The sequence below is a fragment of the Macaca thibetana genome, chromosome 3, assembly GCF_024542745.1.
Source record: "Macaca thibetana thibetana isolate TM-01 chromosome 3, ASM2454274v1, whole genome shotgun sequence".
In the NCBI taxonomy this organism is placed as follows: Eukaryota; Metazoa; Chordata; class Mammalia; order Primates; family Cercopithecidae; genus Macaca; species Macaca thibetana.
Window position 1 is genome coordinate 35,517,706 of NC_065580.1, and position 17,368 is coordinate 35,535,073.

At 39.0% G+C, this 17,368-nt stretch overlaps 1 protein-coding gene across 3 annotated transcripts in view; it reads left to right on the forward strand.

The window, feature by feature from the left end:
• The window catches only part of IQUB (IQ motif and ubiquitin domain containing), an 80,156-nt gene that overhangs the window by 44,409 nt on the left and 18,379 nt on the right, over positions 1 to 17,368 (forward strand). For all 3 annotated transcript variants that reach the window (XM_050782609.1, XM_050782607.1, XM_050782610.1), the window contains one exon: positions 6,188 to 6,363. In XM_050782609.1, the coding sequence (XP_050638566.1) occupies positions 6,188 to 6,363 (176 nt within the window). The remainder of the gene's footprint in view (positions 1 to 6,187; positions 6,364 to 17,368) is intronic.

Genomic DNA, 17,368 nt, shown 5'->3' on the forward strand with positions numbered 1-17,368 from the left:
GTTCTGTTTATATGCTGGATTACGTTTATTGATTTGCATATGTTGAACCAGCCTTGCATCCCAGGGATGACGCCCACTTGATCATGGTGGATAAGCTTTTTGATGTGCTGCTGGATTCGGTTTGCCAGTATTTTATTGAGGATTTTTGCATCGATGTTCATCAGGGATATTGGTCTGAAATTCTCTTTTTTTGTTGTGTCTCTGCCAGGCTTTGGTATCAGGATGATGTTGGCCTCATAAAATGAGTTAGGGAGGATTCCCTCTTTTTCTGTTGATTGGAATAGTTTCAGAAGGAATGGTACCAACTTCTCCTTGTACCTCTGGTAGAATTCGGCTGTGAATCCATCTGGTCCTGGACTTTTTTTGGTTGGTAGGCTATTAATTATGGCCTCAATTTCAGAGCCTGCTGTTGGTCTGTTCAGGGATTCAACTTCTTCCTGGTTTAATCTTGGGAGAGTGTAAGTGTCCAGGAAATTATCCATTTCTTCTAGGTTTTCTAGTTTATTTGCATAGAGGCGTTTATAGTATTCTCTGATGGTAGTTTGTATTTCTGTGGGGTTGATGGTGATATCCCCTTTATCATTTTTTATTGCATCTATTTGATTCTTCTCTCTTTTCTTCTTTATTAGTCTTGCTAGCAGTCTATCAATTTTGTTGATCTTTTCAAAAACCAGCCCCTTGATTTATTGATTTTTTCGAGGGTTTTTTTGTATCTCTATCTCCTTCAGTTCTGCTCTGATCTTAGTTATTTCTTGCTTTCTGCTACCTTTTGAATGTGTTTGCTCTTGCTTCTCTAGTTCTTTTAATTGTGATGTTAGGGTGTTAGTTTTAGATCTTTCCTACTTTCTCTTGTGGGCATTTGGTGCTATAAATTTCCCTCCACACACTGCTTTAAATGTGTCCCAGAGATTCTGGTATGTTGTATCTTTGTTCTCACTGGTTTCAAAGAACATCTTTATTTCTGCCTTCATATCGTTATGTACCCAGTAGTCATTCAGGAGCAGGTTGTTCAATTTCCATGTAGTTGAGTGGTTTTGATTGAGTTTCTTAGTCCTGAGTTCTAGTTTGACTGCACTGTGGTCTGAGAGACAGTTTGTTATAATTTCTGTTCTTTCACATTTGCTGAGGAATGCTTTACTTGCAACTATGTGGTCAATTTTGGAATAAGTGCAATGTGGTGCTGAGAAGAATGTATATTCTCTTGATTTGGGGTGGGGAGTTCTGTAGATGTCTATAAGGTCCACTTGGTGCAGAGTTGAGTTCAATTCCTGGATATCCTTGTTAACTTTCTGTCATGTTGATGTGTCTAATGTTGACAGTGGGGTGTTAAAGTCTCCCATTATTATTGTATGGGAGTCTAAGTCTCTTTATAAGTCTCTAAGGACTGATTTATGAATCTGGATGCTCCTGTATAGTGTGCATATATATTTAGGATAGTTAGCTCTTCCTGCTGAATTGATCCCTTTACCATTATGTAATGGCCTTCTTTGTCTCATTTGATCTTTGATGGTTTAAAGTCTGTTTTATCAGAGACTAGGATTGCAACCCCTGCTTTTTTTTTGTTTTCCATTTGCTTGGTAGATCTTCTGCCATCCGTTTATTTTGAGCCTGTATGTGTCTCTGCATGTGAGATGGGTCTCCTGAATACAACAAACTGATGGGTCTTGACTCTTTATCCAGTTTGCCAGTTTGTGTCTTTTAGTTGGACCATTTAGTCCATTTACATTTAAGGTTAATATTGTTATGTGTGAACTTGATCCTGTCATTATGATATTAGCTGGTTATTTTACTCGCTAGTTGACGCAGTTTCTTCCTAGCATCGATGGACTTTACATTTTGGCATGTTTTTGCAATGGCTGGTACCTGTTGTTCCTTTACAACTTTAGTGCTTGCTTCAGGATCTCTTGTAGGGCAGGCCTGGTGGTGACAAAGTCTCTAAGCATTTGCTTGTCTGTAAAGGATTTTATTTCTCCTTCACTTGTGAAACTTAGTTTGGCTGGATATGAAATTCTGGGTTGAAAATTCTTTTCTTTAAGAATGTTGAATATTGGCCTCCACTCTCTTCTGGCTTGGAGAGTTTCTGCCGAGAGATCTGCTGTTAGTCTGGTGAGCTTTTCTTTGTGTGTAACCTGACCTTTCTCTCTGGCTGCCCTTAACATTTTTTCCTTCATTTCAACTTTGGTGAATCTGACAATTATGTGTGTTAGAGTTGCTCTTCTCGAGGAGTATCTTTGTGGCATTCTCTGTATTTCCTGAATTTGAATGTTGGCCTGCCTTACTAGGTTGGGAAAGTTCTCCTGGATGATATCCTGCGGAGTGTTTTCCAACTTGGTTCCATTTTCCCCATCACTTTCAGGCACACCAATCAGACGTAGATTTGGTCTTTTCACATAATCCCATGTTTCTTGGAGTCTTTGTTCATTTCTTTTTACTCTTTTTCCTCTACACTTCTCTTCTTGCTTCATTTCATTCATTTGATCTTCAATCGCTGATACTCTTTTTTCCAGTTGATCGAGTTGGTTACTGAAGCTTGTGCATTTGTCACGTAGTTCTCATGTTATGGTTTTCATGTCTATCAGTTCTTTTAAGGTCTTCTCTACATTGGTTATTCTAGTTATCCATTCATCCATTCTTTTTTCGAGGTTTTTAGTTTCTTTGTACTGGTTACGTAGTTCCTCCTTTAGCTCTGAGAAGTTTGATCAACTGAAGCCTTCTTCTCTCAACTGGTCAAAGTCATCCTCCGTCCAGCTTTGTTCTGTTGCTGGCGATGAGTTGCGTTGCTTTGGAGGGGGAGATGCACTCTGATTTTTTGAATTTCCAGCTTTTCTGCCCTGCTTTTTCCCCCATCTTTGTGATTTTATCTGCCTTTAGTCTTTGATGATGGTGACGTACTGATGGGGTTTTGGTGTGGGTGTCCTTTCTGTTTGTTAGTTTTCCTTCTAACAGTCAGGACCGTCAGCTGCAGGTCTGTTGGAGTTTGCTTGAGGTCCACTCCAGACCCTGTTTGCCTGGGTATCAGCAGCAGAGGCTGCAGAAGATAGAATATTGCTGAACAGCAAGTGTTGCTGTCTGATTCTTGCTCTGGAAGCTTCATCTCAGGGGTGTACCCAGCTATGTGAGGTGTGAGGTATTAGTCTGCACCTAGTGGGGGATGTCTCCCAGTTAGGCCATTCAGGGGTCAGGGACTCACTTGAGCAGGCAGTCTGTCCGTTCTCAGATCTCAACCTTCGTGCTGGGGGATCTGCTGGTCTTTTCAAAGCTGTCAGACAGGGACATTTACCTCTTCTGAGGTTTCTGCTGCTTTTTGTTTAGCTATGCCCTGTCCCCAGAGGTGGAGTCTGTAGAGGGAGGCAGGCCTCCTTGAGCTGTGGTGGGCTCCCCACAATTCGAACTTCTCAGCAGCTTTGTTTACCTACTTAAGCCTCAGCAATGGCAGGCGCCCCTCCCCCAGGCTCGCTGCCACTTTGCAGTTAGATCTCAGACTGCTGTGCTAGCAATGAGGGAGGCTCCATGGGCGTGGGACCCTCCAGGCCAGGTGTGGGATATAATCTGGTGTGCTATTTGCTAAGACCCTTGGTAAAGCGCAGTATTAGGGTGGGAGTTACCCAATTTTCCAGGTGTTGTGTGTCTCACTTTCCTTTGGCTAGGAAAAGGAATTCCCTTCGCCCTTGCACTCCCCAGGTAAGGCGATGCCTCACCCTGCTTCAGCTCTCGCTGGTCGGGCTGCACCCGGGGACCAGCGCAAACTGTCCGACATGCCCCAGTTAGATGAACCCGGTACCTCAGTTGAAAATGCAGAAATCACCTGTCTTCTGTGTCGCTCACGCTGGGAGCTGGAGGCTGGAGCTCTTCCTATTTGGCCATCTTGGGCGTGCCCCCTCTGCTAACCTTTTAAATTTCACCTTTGGTGTCAGTTTTTTTCAAGTGTCCCCTCTGGAAACATCATGTCCCTAGAATTTTGCAAAATTATCTTATTTTCAACAGAAAAATATCTGTATAATCATTTCATATTTTAACATAACTATTATGCTTTTTTTTTTTTTGCTTTTCTCTTCTTGCTTTCTGTACTATTTAAAATATTTTTCTTTTTTTTGCATAAGCTCATAGTTGTTATTATCTTCTGCAGTGACTTGAAATGTTAGGCATTCTTCTGAAAGTTTCTCAAAGACTTTCTTAAAGCATGGTAAACTGTCAAATAGCTTGATAAGCTGCTCTTTTCTCTAGTTCCGAGTTGCTTAAGTTGGGGTTTCCCATCTTCTGCTACAATGTTCACTTTCTGAAATGAGAAAGCAGAAGTTTGGATAACAACATTTATGTGCTTTTTTGACAGTCTTTCATTTATTTGGTAGTATCTGCACTATATCTTTTCGAAATTCCCCAGGGTTTCTTACATAGGGATAAATTCCTTTCAGATTTTTAGTACTGATTCAGGTCTCCCTCATTTCTCCTGTCTTTCGTATTTCTTTTATCATTTTAGCAGTGACATAGGAGAAGGGAGGTAGAAGTTTGTGTAGAAGCTTCTATCTTGTCAGAAATTTGGTATGCCATATTTTAAGAGGTACTATGATAAATCAGAGGAGCTTGACTTACATGGACAGAAAATGAGTCAAATGATGCACAATTGAAGAAATAGAAATATTTATGTCTAGAGAAGATAAAACATAAATGAGGGATGATTGCTCTCTTCACATACCTAAAGGAGTACCATGTGGCCCAAGAAACAACCTGACGCAGTGTTGCCTCACAAGCTAGTATTAGAACCAGGGTGGGCCAATTAAACCTGTTCAAGCTGTTCCGAGAAGGATCCTTTCTTAAACATGGGGTTGAACAATTTAATTTCTCAAGTTCTTTCCAACCCTATTCTTTTGTTAATATAAATAAGGTTGACATTTTTGAATTGTGGGATACAAAAGAGTTTTCTTCTCCAAATTTAGTATATGTAAAAATTAAATGAAAACTTGGTAAAATGCATGCATCTGAGCTCGGAAATTTTGATTTATTTAAGTTTGGGCAGCACATTTTTTTTTTTTTTGAGACGGAGTCTCGCTCTGTTGCCCAGGCTGGAGTGCAGTGGCCGGATCTCAGCTCACAGCAAGCTCCGCCTCCCGGGTTTACGCCGTTCTCCTGCCTCAGCCTCCCGAGTAGCTGGGACTACAGGCGCCCGCCACCTCGCCCGGCTATTTTTTTGTATTTTTTAGTAGAGACGGGGTTTCACTGTGTTAGCCAGGATGGTCTCGATCTCCTGACCTCGTGATCCGCCCGTCTCGGCCTATTGATAGTAACCAGGGCTTTAAAATATCATAAATATTATGATAAAATAATGCATTAGTTTGAGTAAACAGTAAATGCAATTACTTTATAATATTTGTGACTATAATTTAGAATTTTGTAAATAAATGGAAAATGGTGCCTAAGTGAATGAAGGAAATGACTGATATCAACAGTTCTACATAAAACTATATCAGCTTGGGTCCTTGGGGAAGCAGACACCAGGATGTAATTGGAAGTGAAAGATAAAGAGGAAAGGGAGCAGAGGAAGGAAAAGGAAATCTTCAGTTTGAGATGAGATTTGACACCTCATCAATTGAGAGAGGGAAGGAAAGAAGATGGGGTATGGAGAGTCTTAACTCTAAGGAAGGCTAAGCCAGCCCAACAATTGGCTCATATATGATTGACCACAGAAAAGTCCATTGTTGGGCAGATACAGCCTGGTTCTGACTCCCACATGGTGCCTGGTCATTGATGAGAATTTTGTAGGCAGAATGTGACCTCAGCTTCAACAAGGCAGCAGATCTGAAATGCTGTAGTTGGAACTGTCAATTACCTTTACCCTTTGTGACAGGTACTCTCTTGAAGGGAGATGTGAACAGTGCACGCTCATGGCTGCCACAAAATCCAAGTCATATTTTTGTCAATGCTAAGCAGTATGAATGCTCACTTGGAGACATAATTTGACATCATCTGTACTGTTTCCCTTTGGCTTCTGTTTGTTTGATTCTACTTTTATTAAGTCTCTCAGCTTCCATTTTGTCACTTTTTTTTTGCGCATCAGGTATACAATATAAATGATTCTATTCGAGTATACTTTTGTTTAAATTGATGTAAAAATAAAATACTCCTCGTCAGGATGTGATCATAAAAAAGTGGGATTTTAAAAACTCAAGAGTCTATTGTGTTATTCCTCTAGTCTGGCGGCAAGAAGAACTTAAACGTATTAACCAATCTTTCACTGGAGCTGAAAGGAAAGCTGCTCTGTGTGAACTTCTGGAAAAAGAGACTCAGATAATTGCTTCTATTGGGAGACATAGATACATTGCTTATACGGCGAATCAGGAAGCAGCAATACAAGCTTTTTTGGATAAGGTTAGTGAAGTAACTACTGTTTAAATATGAATGTATTCTGAATTTAAAAATGTAGAATAATGTACCAGACGAAAGACTTAGATTACAAGAATTTACATGAATTTTGTTTAGGATTTTGATGACATATTTCTTAAAATGTGATATATATTTTTTTCTGGTATAGCTTTAGATTTTAATAGCATCCTAGGGTAAAAATTGATAGGTAATATGACATCCATACATTCTTAATTAAGGAGATTGGCCATGAAGCAAAAGATGGAGAGACATTTCTTGTGACTCTGTTCATTTAGATTTAGATTGGCTATATAAATTAGATAATTTGTATACCATGATAAAATGCAGAGTATTAAAGTCACAAAACATCTGGGTCTGGGGTGCTCTGATGGTAAGCAACCTGGGAGAAATAGCTATAGACTAGCATTTTTGCTTTGGCTCACATCATTAACTGACTTCAAATTTCTGACAGAAAGAATATACGATTATTGAAAACCACGAAAACATATAATTAAGGAAAAAACTAAAGTAATTACCACTTTTGTGGTCAAACTGCCTGTTTGATATTGAATAGCCTGTTTCCATAGTGACCAATTTTCTTTTATAAACCTGGTCTTTCCAAACAATTTAAAGCCAATTCAGCTACAGAAGAAAAGGGGTATATTTCTCTAAGATGTTAGCCTGTAGTGCTTCTGTTTCTATGGTTCTTATTATTTGAGGACATTTGTTCTTAAAAACCATAGTTTTGATATTCTAAATGCCCTCTTCTCATCTTATTCACTCCTTTGTTTGATCTCAGTTTATCTGTGCCTTTAACTACTACCTGCATCCCAGAACTCCCTATAGGTCCATGCCAGATATCTTTAAGGAGCTTCCACATCATATATCCAATGGCCTACTGTCACTGCTCTTTGGATATCCCAAGATTACACTTCAAGGAGACATGATGAACCCTAAGTCATATCACCTTACTATCCCTTGCCCCCTCGCCTGTAAATTAATCTTGTTCTGCATCATATAACCTATCTGTACGAAATTTCATCATCTACTCAGTTGCTCCAGACAGAAACCTGGGTATTATTTTTGACTTCTCCATCTAGCCACCAACCTGTTTATTCTATTGTTTAATACCTCCTTAATTCTTTTTTTAATCCTTGGTCAATTATTTAATAGTGATTTTGAGCACTTACTAAGTACTCTGCTTTAGCATACATTGTTCCTTTTTTTTATTATACTTTAAGTTCTAGGGTACATGTGCACAACGTGCAGGTTTGATACATAGGTATACATGTGCCAGGTTGGTTTGCTGCACCCATTAACTCATCATTTACATTAGGTATTTCTCCTAATGCTATCCCTCCCCCTGCTTCCCACCTCATGGCAGGCCCCTGTGTGTGATGTTCCCCACCCTCTGTCCAAGTGTTCTCCTTGTTCAGTTCTCACCTGTAAGTGAGAACTTGCAGTGTTTGGTTTTCTGTCCTTGTGATAGTTTGCTCAGAATAATGGTTTCCAGCTTCATCCCTGCAAAGGACATGAACTCATCCTTTTTTTATGGCTGCATAGTATTCCATGGTGTATATGTGCCACATTTTCTTAATCCAGTCTATCATTGATGGACATAATGGGTTGGTTCCAAGTTTTTGCTATTGTGAAGAGTGCCGCAATAAACATACGTGTGCATGTGTCTTTATAGTAGCATGATTTATAATCCTTTGGGTATATACCCAGTGATGGGATCGCTAAGTCAAATGGTATTTCTAGTTCTAGATCCTTGAGGAATCGCCACACTGTCTTCCGTGATGGTTGAACTTGTTTACACTCCCACCAACAGTGTAAAAGCGTTCCTATTTCTCCATATCCTCTCCAGCATCTGTTGTTTCCTGACTTTTTAATGATCGCCATTTTAACTGGTGTGAGATGGTATCTCATTGTGGTTGTGATTTGCATTTCTCTGATCACCAGTGATGATGAGCATTGTTTCATGTGTCTGTTAACTGCATGAATGTCTTCTTTTGAGAAGTGTCTGTTCACGTCCTTCACCCACTTTTTGATGGGGTTGTTTTTTTCTTGTAAATTTGTTTAAGTTCTTTGTAGATTCTGGATATTAACCCTTTGTCAAATGGGTACATTGCAAAAATTTTCTTCCATACTGTAGGTTGCCTGTTCACTCTGATGGTAGTTTCTTTTGCTGTGCAGAAGCTCTTTAGTTTAATTAGATCCCATTTGCCTATTTTGACTTTTATTGCCATTGCTTTTGGTGTTTTAGTCATGAAGTCCTTGCCCATGCCTATGTCCTGAATGGTATTGCCTAGGTTTTCTTTTAGGGTTTTTATGGTTTTAGGTCTAACATTTAAGTCTTTAATCCATCTTGAATTAATTTTTCCATAAAGTGTGTAAGGAAGGGATTCAGATTCAGCTTTCTACATATGGCTAGCCAGTTTTCCCAGCACCACTTATTAAATAGGGAATCCTTTTCCCATTTCTTGTTTTTGTCAGGTTTGTCAAAGATCAGATGGTTTTAGATTTATGGTGTTTTTTTTGAGGCCTCTGTTCTGTTCCATTGGTCTATATATCTGTTTTGGTACCAGTAGCATGCTGTTTTGGTTACTGTAACTTTGTAGTATAGTTTGAAGTCAGGTAGCATGATGCTTCCAGCTTTATTCTCTTTGCTTAGGATTGTCTTGGTAATTCAGGCTATTTTTTGGTTCCATATGAACTTTAAAGCAGTTTTTTCCAATTCTGTGAAGAAAGTTATTGGTAACTTGATGGGGATAGCATTGAATCTATAAATTACCTTGGGTAGTATGGCCATTTTCACAATATTGATTCTTCCTATCCATGAGCATGGCATGTTCTTCTATTTGTTTGTGTCCTCTTTTATTTCATTGAGCAGTGGTTTGTAGTTCTCCTTGAAGAGGTCCTTTACATCCCTTGTAAGTTGGATTCCTAATATCTCTTTAATTCTTTACTTCTTCCTTTCCAAACCCACTACCATTGCCTGTAGGGAAAAGGCTCTGCCCTGGTGTCCTGATGACCCTGCATATATCAAATAGGCCTTCCTATCTCCCCTGGGAGGATGTCATGAGACAGGTCTTGCCTTATCTTGTGTGCATGAGCTCGACCCTGACTTAACTGAATGTGGATTTTCTTCTCATCTGGATTCCTTTATGTTTCCAAATTGAGCTGCCGCCTTCAGTTTCACTTCTTTTTTTTTTTTTTTTTTTTTTTTTTTTTTTTTTGAGACGGAGTCTCGCTCTGTCGCCCAGGCTGGAGTGCAGTGGCACGATCTCGGCTCACTGCAAGCTCCACCTCCTGGGTTTACGCCATTCTCCTGCCTCAGCCTCCTGAGTAGCTGGGACTACAGGCGCCCGCCACCACGCCCCCGGCTAATTTTTTGTATTTTTCGGGGTTTCACCGTGGTCTCGATCTCCTGACCTTGTGATCCGCCCGCCTCCGCCTCCCAAAGTGCTGGGATTACAGGCGTGAGCCACCGCGCCCGGCCAGTTTCACTTCTCAGTTCTCTCCTCCATTATCTACATCACTGCCAACGTGGCCTCACTAAACACAACTCTGACCCTGTCCTTCCTCACTGCCCTTAGGGAACAAGGATTTTTGTGTTTGCAAACCTCACTTATCTCACTGTTGCATCACTGCCATTTCTCCCTGCATACTGTACCCATACTGCGTCAGCCATGCTCAATTACTTGCATATCCCCAGAAAGACCAGGTGCTCTCGACCCTTTTGCATTGGGTGCGTTTACATGGAACATCCTTTCCTTCCTTCCTTAGTAGCTAGCTATTGACCCTGTAAAACAAGCTCAGATGCCTCTTCTTTCAGAAAGCAAATGCTGGTCCACCTACTTTAGCCTGTAGTATATGCTCTCATGACACTGTCTCATCTCTGTCTTTGTACATAGTGTGCAGTCTTTATTGTATCTACATGCCTGAATCCTTTCTAGATTTTGAACCTTTAAAGGAAAGAGTTGTCATTTATCTCTGTATCCTCATATCTTAGCACAGTTCTTACTACAGTGTCAATAAATGTTTGTGGAAGAAGGTAGGGAGGAAGAATAAGGGACACAAATAGTGGTTGTATAATTTTGTATTCCAACTACCATCAAGAAATTATGTAATGTAGATACTGTCATTTAAAATGCTTAAATATCTTAATTCTAGGAAAGATGAATTTATTTTAGGAAAGCTATAATATTCATACTTCTCCAGAGTCATCTTTCGAAAAAAACTTATTTATTTAGCAAGTTGCTTTATCTGCATCCTGCTTTATCACTGGGATACCTAATTGTTAACCTCACCAGAGAAGAGAGTATGAGCCCAGGGCAACACGAATGTTCGAAGGAGATGGAAGCCTCTGAGTGTCCGTGGACAAGGAAGATGGGTGTCACCTTTCTTTACTTGATGCTGAGCCTTCTGCAGAATTTTCCCACTAGTGCCATCATACTGTTTTGTATTTCCTGCAAACTATTTAAAATTCTATTGTTGTATATACTTACCCAATGTCTATTCTTCTTTATGCCCAGAACATTCCCTACCCCAGGCCCCATGTCTAGCATTGTCTGTAAACATTTAACTAAGCTTTTTGAAATTATGGAGTATCCATAAATGGATCAAGACCCAACATAGGAAAGTGATTCCAGAGTCAGTAGATGACCACTACCCTTTCTCATGAGGTGTGGCACTCTAAGAAGGTTTTCATGTAAACCTCACCAAAAAGAAAAAAAAAAAAAAAGTGAAATGGAGAAATTTTAAAATTCTGTTTACCAGAATTCCTAGGAGGAAGGAAGACCTATTTTTTGCCTTTGTTTTTTTGTAAATACTTTGATAAGCTATTGGGGTGGAATTTGAGACCCTGAAGGATCCTGAGTACAGGAAGAATTGTTCTATTCCAGGAAAATGGAGGTTTTCAAGAGTTGTCCTAGAGGGAAATAGATAAGGTAAAGTGAGGAGGCAGTTGGAAGGCAGTGGGTGTACAGTGTGACTTTTTGTGACTTCTTTAGTTATATGACTAAATAAAGGAAATATTAAATGCAACATAATTTTGTTTTTGGAAAGGGAGAGGAAACCAGATAAATGAGCTGGGCTCTGTGTCCAGATGGATACAGGGTAACACACAAAGGTGAAAGGCAGAGAATTGAGGGAAGGATAAAGTTAGCCACAAGAATTTGTAGAAATCAAGGCAAAGGCGTTTTGTAGGTGACATGGTTTAGAATTGGAGTTCTAAACCCACAGTTACCCCAGCTGATAAACCAGTTAATCTCATCAATCTCCAGGCTAAATTTGAAGGAAACTGACATTTTAGTTGATACAATGGGATTTTCTTTCAGTTTTGACTAAAGACTTGTATTAGAACAGGAAAACACACCACAATATGGATCAGTTACACTTGATGACAACTCCCAGTCAGTTCACATAGCCTAATTAGTCCAGTGTTTAAAAATATTGACTAACAGTGACTTCTGACCTGCTTTTAGCCTGCTATAGTAAATCAAAAACTCACTGCTACTCTAATTCAGAATCATTTAAATCACCTTTTTGTATATGATGCTATACTAAGAAGACAAGATAAATTTTATTCTTCTGATGTGAATAATTATAAAATGTCTGTTTTTCTCTATGCTTGTCAACCTCCCCCACTCTAAGCCTAGTATTATCTCTAATATTCAGGAGGAGTCAGTGTTGATTTCATAAAACTTGAATGAAGTAACTTATTATTCTGAAGTTTTTGATTTTTTTTTTTTAATACTTTAAGTTCTAGGGTACATGTGCATAACGTGCAGGTTTGTTACATATGTATACTTGTGCCATGTTGGTGTGCTGCACCCATCAACTCGTCAGCACCCATCAACTCGTCATTTACATCAGGTATAACTCCCAATGCAATCCCTCCCCCCCCCCCCCCCCCCCCCATGATAGGCCCCGGTGTGTGATGTTCCCCTTCCCGAGTCCAAGTGATCTCATTGTTCAGTTCCCACCTATGAGTGAGAACATGCGGTGTTTGGTTTTCTGTTCTTGTGATAGTTTGCTGAGAATGATGGTTTCCAGCTGTATCCATGTCCCTACAAAGGACACAAACTCATCCTTTTTTATGGCTGCATAGTATTCCATGGTGTATATGTGCCACATTTTCTTAATCCAGTCTGTCACTGATGGACATTTGGGTTGATTCCAAGTCTTTGCTATTGTGAATAGTGCCACAGTAAACATACGTGTGCATGTGTCTTTATAGCAGCATGGTTTATAATCCTTTGGGTATATCCCCAGTAATGGGATGGCTGGGTCAAATGGTACTTCTAGTTCTAGATCCTTGAGGAATCGCCATACTGTTTTCCATGATGGTTGAACTAGTTTACAGTCCCACCAACAGTGTAAAAGTGTTCCTATTTCTCCACATCCTCTCCAGCACCTATTGTTTCCTTACTTTTTAATGATTGCCATTCTAACTGGTGTGAGATGGGTATCTCATTGTGGTTTTGATTTGCATTTCTCTGATGGCGAGTGATGATGAGCATTTTTTCATGTGTCTGTTGGCTGTATGAATGTCCTCTTTTGAGAAATGTCTGTTCATATCCTTTGTCCACTTTTTGATGGGGTTGTTTTTTTCTTGTAAATTTGTTTGAGTTCTTTGTAGGTTCTGGATATTAGCCCTTTGTCAGATGAGTAGATTGCAAAAATTTTCTCCCATTCTGTAGGTTGCCTGTTCACTCTGATGGTAGTTTCTTTTGCTGTGCAGAAGCTCTTTAGTTTAATTAGATCCCATTTGTCGAATTTGGCTTTTGTTGCCATTGCTTTTGGTGTTTTAGACATGAAGTCCTTGCCCATGCCTATGTCCTGAATGGTATTACCTAGGTTTTCTTCTAGGGTTTTTATGGTATTAGGTCTAACATTTAAGTCTCTAATCCATCTTGAATTAATTTTCGTATAAGCAGTAAGGAAAGGATCCAATTTCAGCTTTCTGCTTATGGCTAGCCAATTTTCCCAGCACCATTTATTAAATAGGGAATCCTTTCCCCATTTCTTGTTTTTGTCAGGTTTATCAAAGATCAGATGGCTGTAGATGTGTGGTATTATTTCTGAGGACTCTGTTCTGTTCCATTGGTCTATATCTCTGTTTTGGTACCAGTACCATGCTGTTTTGGTTACTGTAGCCTTGTAGTATAGTTTGAAGTCAGGTAGCGTGATGCCTCTAGCTTTGTTCTTTTGACTTAGGATTGTCTTGGAGATGCGGGCTCTTTTTTGGTTCCATATGAGCTTTAAAGCAGTTTTTTCCAATTCTTTGAAGAAACTCATTGGTAGCTTGATGGGGATGGCATTGAATCTATAAATTACCTTGGGCAGTATGGCCAAAGTTTTTGATTTTTAAGAAAAGATAGCTTATAATTAATCCCTGAAAGTAGACAAGGTCAGAGTTTTTTCGCATGTCAAAATTAACAAACAACAAGTGCCATATGTGAATTTAAAGATCTACATTTAACTCCACAATATGCACATACATCCAGAGAAACATTTACTTTCCTTTAATTTGGAAATAACTTTGGAGAATACAATTTTATATTTTACTTTCAGTTTCACTTTTTTGAGTCCAAATACTGTGTGGTTTATTGAACCAATATTTTATCTTTAATTCTTTTGTCTTGAACATAGAATGTCTCTGAATAATGAGTGACACAGTCTTAAATTTGTCCAGTCAAAGCATTGAACTAATAGATTATAATAGACTGTATACTAAGTCCTCATTCATAATAAAAGGCTAACTCTAAAGATTTTTAAAAGCATTATATAATTAGTAATTTTAACCCACCAAGCATTGACTTCCACAGGGTATCAAATATTAAAAACTTGACTGGGCATGGTGGCTCGCGCCTGTAATCCCAAAACTTTGGGAGGCCGAGGCAGGTGGATCACAAGGTCAGGAGTTTGAGACCAGCCCAACCAACATGGTGAAACCACATCTCTACTAAAACTACCAAAAAAAAAAAAAAAATTACCCAGGCGTTGTGGTGGGTGCCTGTAATCCCAGCTACTTGGGAGGCTGAGGCAGGAGAATCACTTGAACCTGGGAGGTGGAAGCTGCAGTGAGCCAAGATTGCACCATTGCACTCCAGCCTGGGCAACAGAGTGAGACTCCGTCAGAAAAGCAAAAAACGAAAAAAACAAAAAAACTCAGAGAGCTTGACAGAGGTGAAGAAATTCAGGTTAAGAAGTTTGAATCAAAAATCATCAGCTGGTTTCTAATATATCTTTGAGTGTTATTTACCCAAACTGTGTAAAGAGACCATTTGAATTTCTGTAAGATATTTTTCCTTGAGTCAAGGCCATTTATTTATTTGATGCCCGTTGATTTGTACACTATTCACAATCACAGGCTTAAAAAACTGCAATCCACATTAGCTGTATCTTTTCAATGGTTTTTCTCCATACCCAGGTAGCTAACAGTTAGTGGGGCAGGAAAATGCTACTGCCTCTTTCTGAACACTGCATGAAGTAAGGGCACTGCTATAGCTGAGCAAAACCCCTGTGCTGTGTAAAAGAAAAGTTGATCACTATACAGTAGCTTCTGTGGGGAGTTAGGGCTATTCTTAATTTGTGTCCTTAGGGGCTTGAGAATCAATTTAGGAGGAAGAAAATACCTACTCTCCTAGTGCAGTCATTTCTTCTTTTCTGTGGAAGCCTGCTGCTCTCAAGGTTCTTGTTATTTCTCCACCTTCCTTTCCCTGAAATGTGTCTTCCTGCTGTTCTTCTGTTCCTCTCTTCCAGGCTCTGTGCTGTCTCATTTGTTGGCAGCTAAATGGAATTTATTATACTCCTATTTTCTGAAGCAATTTAAGCACATGATTATTGTATATCTCTTATCACAGCCAAAGCTTTCAAAGAAAAAAGGAAATAGGGAAGAGAAATAAGCAGAGTTGACATTTTTCCTGTGTCAGAGTAGAAAACACCTTAAACCCTGAAATCAAAAAAGCCTAGGCTTGAAGATCAAGTTATCTGTGTTGGCAGAAATACATCTAAGTATAAAAACAGCTTTGCTGAACAGATTTTTAAATATCTTTTCAGTGCCTACTCTAGGGAACTTGAACTTCAAATCTAGGATTCTTTGATTGTATCACTCAGTTCCCCTTAATCTGGCTAACTCCTAGTTATTCTTCAGATTCCATCTTAGATACTTTCTTTTTACCAGTTAAGTGCTTCATAGCAACCCACAGATACCTATTTATCTACAGTCATCAAGCATACTCATCTTTTTTTTCTAATTACTTATTTTCTTACCCTTCCATCCCATGAGATTTGAGAATTCTTGAAACCAGGATAGTATTTTATCTACTCAGTGCCTAATACATTGATTAATGTATAGTAAACACAGTAAGTATTTGTTGAATGAATGAAAGAGTACTGTAGACACTGTGAGATATATAGAACTACATGAGAAATTTCTTTCCTCCCTCCCTCCCTCTCTCTCTCCTTCCTTCCTTCCTTCCTTCCTTCCTTCCTTCCTTCCTTCCTTCCTTCCTTCCTTCCTTCTTTCTTTCTTTCCTTTCTTTCTTTCCTTTCTGTCTTTCCTTCCTTTCCTTTCCTTGCCTTTGCCTTTGCCTTTGCCTTTGCCTTTGCCCTTGCCCTTGCTCTTGCCCTTGCCCTTGCCCTTGCCCTTGCCCTTTCCTTTCCTTCATTCTTTCTGGGTCTTGCACTGTTGCCCAGGCTGGAGTGCAGTGGCGCAACCTTGGCTCACTCCAACTTCCACCTTCTGGGTTGAAGCAATTCTCCTGCCTCAGCCTCACAAGTAGCTGGGATTACAGGTGAGTGCCACTGCACTCTGCTAAATTTTGTGTTTTTAGTAGAGATGGGTTATCACCATGTTGGCCAGGCTGGTCCCGAACTCCTGACCTCAAGTAATCTGCCCACTTTGGCCTCCCAAAGTGTTGAAATTACATGTGTGAGCCACCGTGCCCGGCTGAGAAATTTATTTCTCATACTTTTTTGGGAGAAATGGAATTAGCAAACATAAAACAATTATAAAGCAATTTGGATCCAAATTTCACTGCCTCTAGTCACTAAAATAGAGACAATGTATACTTCTGTTTGTGTGTTTTTACATGTACAATAGGATTTCATGTACAAGTGATATAATTGTTTCAAACCATAGTAGTTAGAGGAATCTTTACGGAAGAGGTAGGGTTTAAGTGCAAAATTGAAAAGTGGAAAGGACTTAGATGAGGAATATATTTGGAAACCAAGATCTAACCACATTATGCTATATTTGTTAGGGCTACAAACCTGGGGGGAAGATAGAGTTAAATCCGTCTATCAACTGAAAAATACAATGTGATAGGTAAAGTAGGCGTTTCATAGAAAGGTCATTATATTTGAATTATTACAAATGAAATAATTTACCACCTTGCAGATCAAAAAGTGTTGTCCAAATTACTGGAAGAAAAGGAATTGCATTTAGTAGGGCAAACCTGAGGAAAATTATATGCAAAGATTAAGACATTGGTTAGACTTTCGAATATTACAACATGAAACTTAGACCTAGCCTTTAAAAACTTTTTTAAAAGAGCTTTAAATAAGCATCAAACTTCAATAACACTCTGAGGCCTACCCAAAATAAGGCTAAATGCATTTAAAAATTATTTTATTTCTAAGTGATAATAACTGAATGATAAAATATTTTATTATTGAGCTATTTTCCTTATAAGCTTTTAATCAATCTTAATTATATCAGTCTGATAATAATACATTATTTAATATTAAATTTATGCTGTAAAAATATAAATTAATTATAGGGCTGCAACTTCTCATTTACTGGATTAAAACTAGAGCTGAGAATCTAAAGTTTCTAATGAAGATTCCTACCTCTGAATAACATTCATTTTGGCTTTGCTCTGCATATGATGCCATTGCTTTGAGAATATATCAAATATAGTTGTTTTTACCAGGTAGCTTTGCAGTTCTCAATGTGATTTAGCTAATGTGAATGTAAAAAATTAGATGTAAATTGATG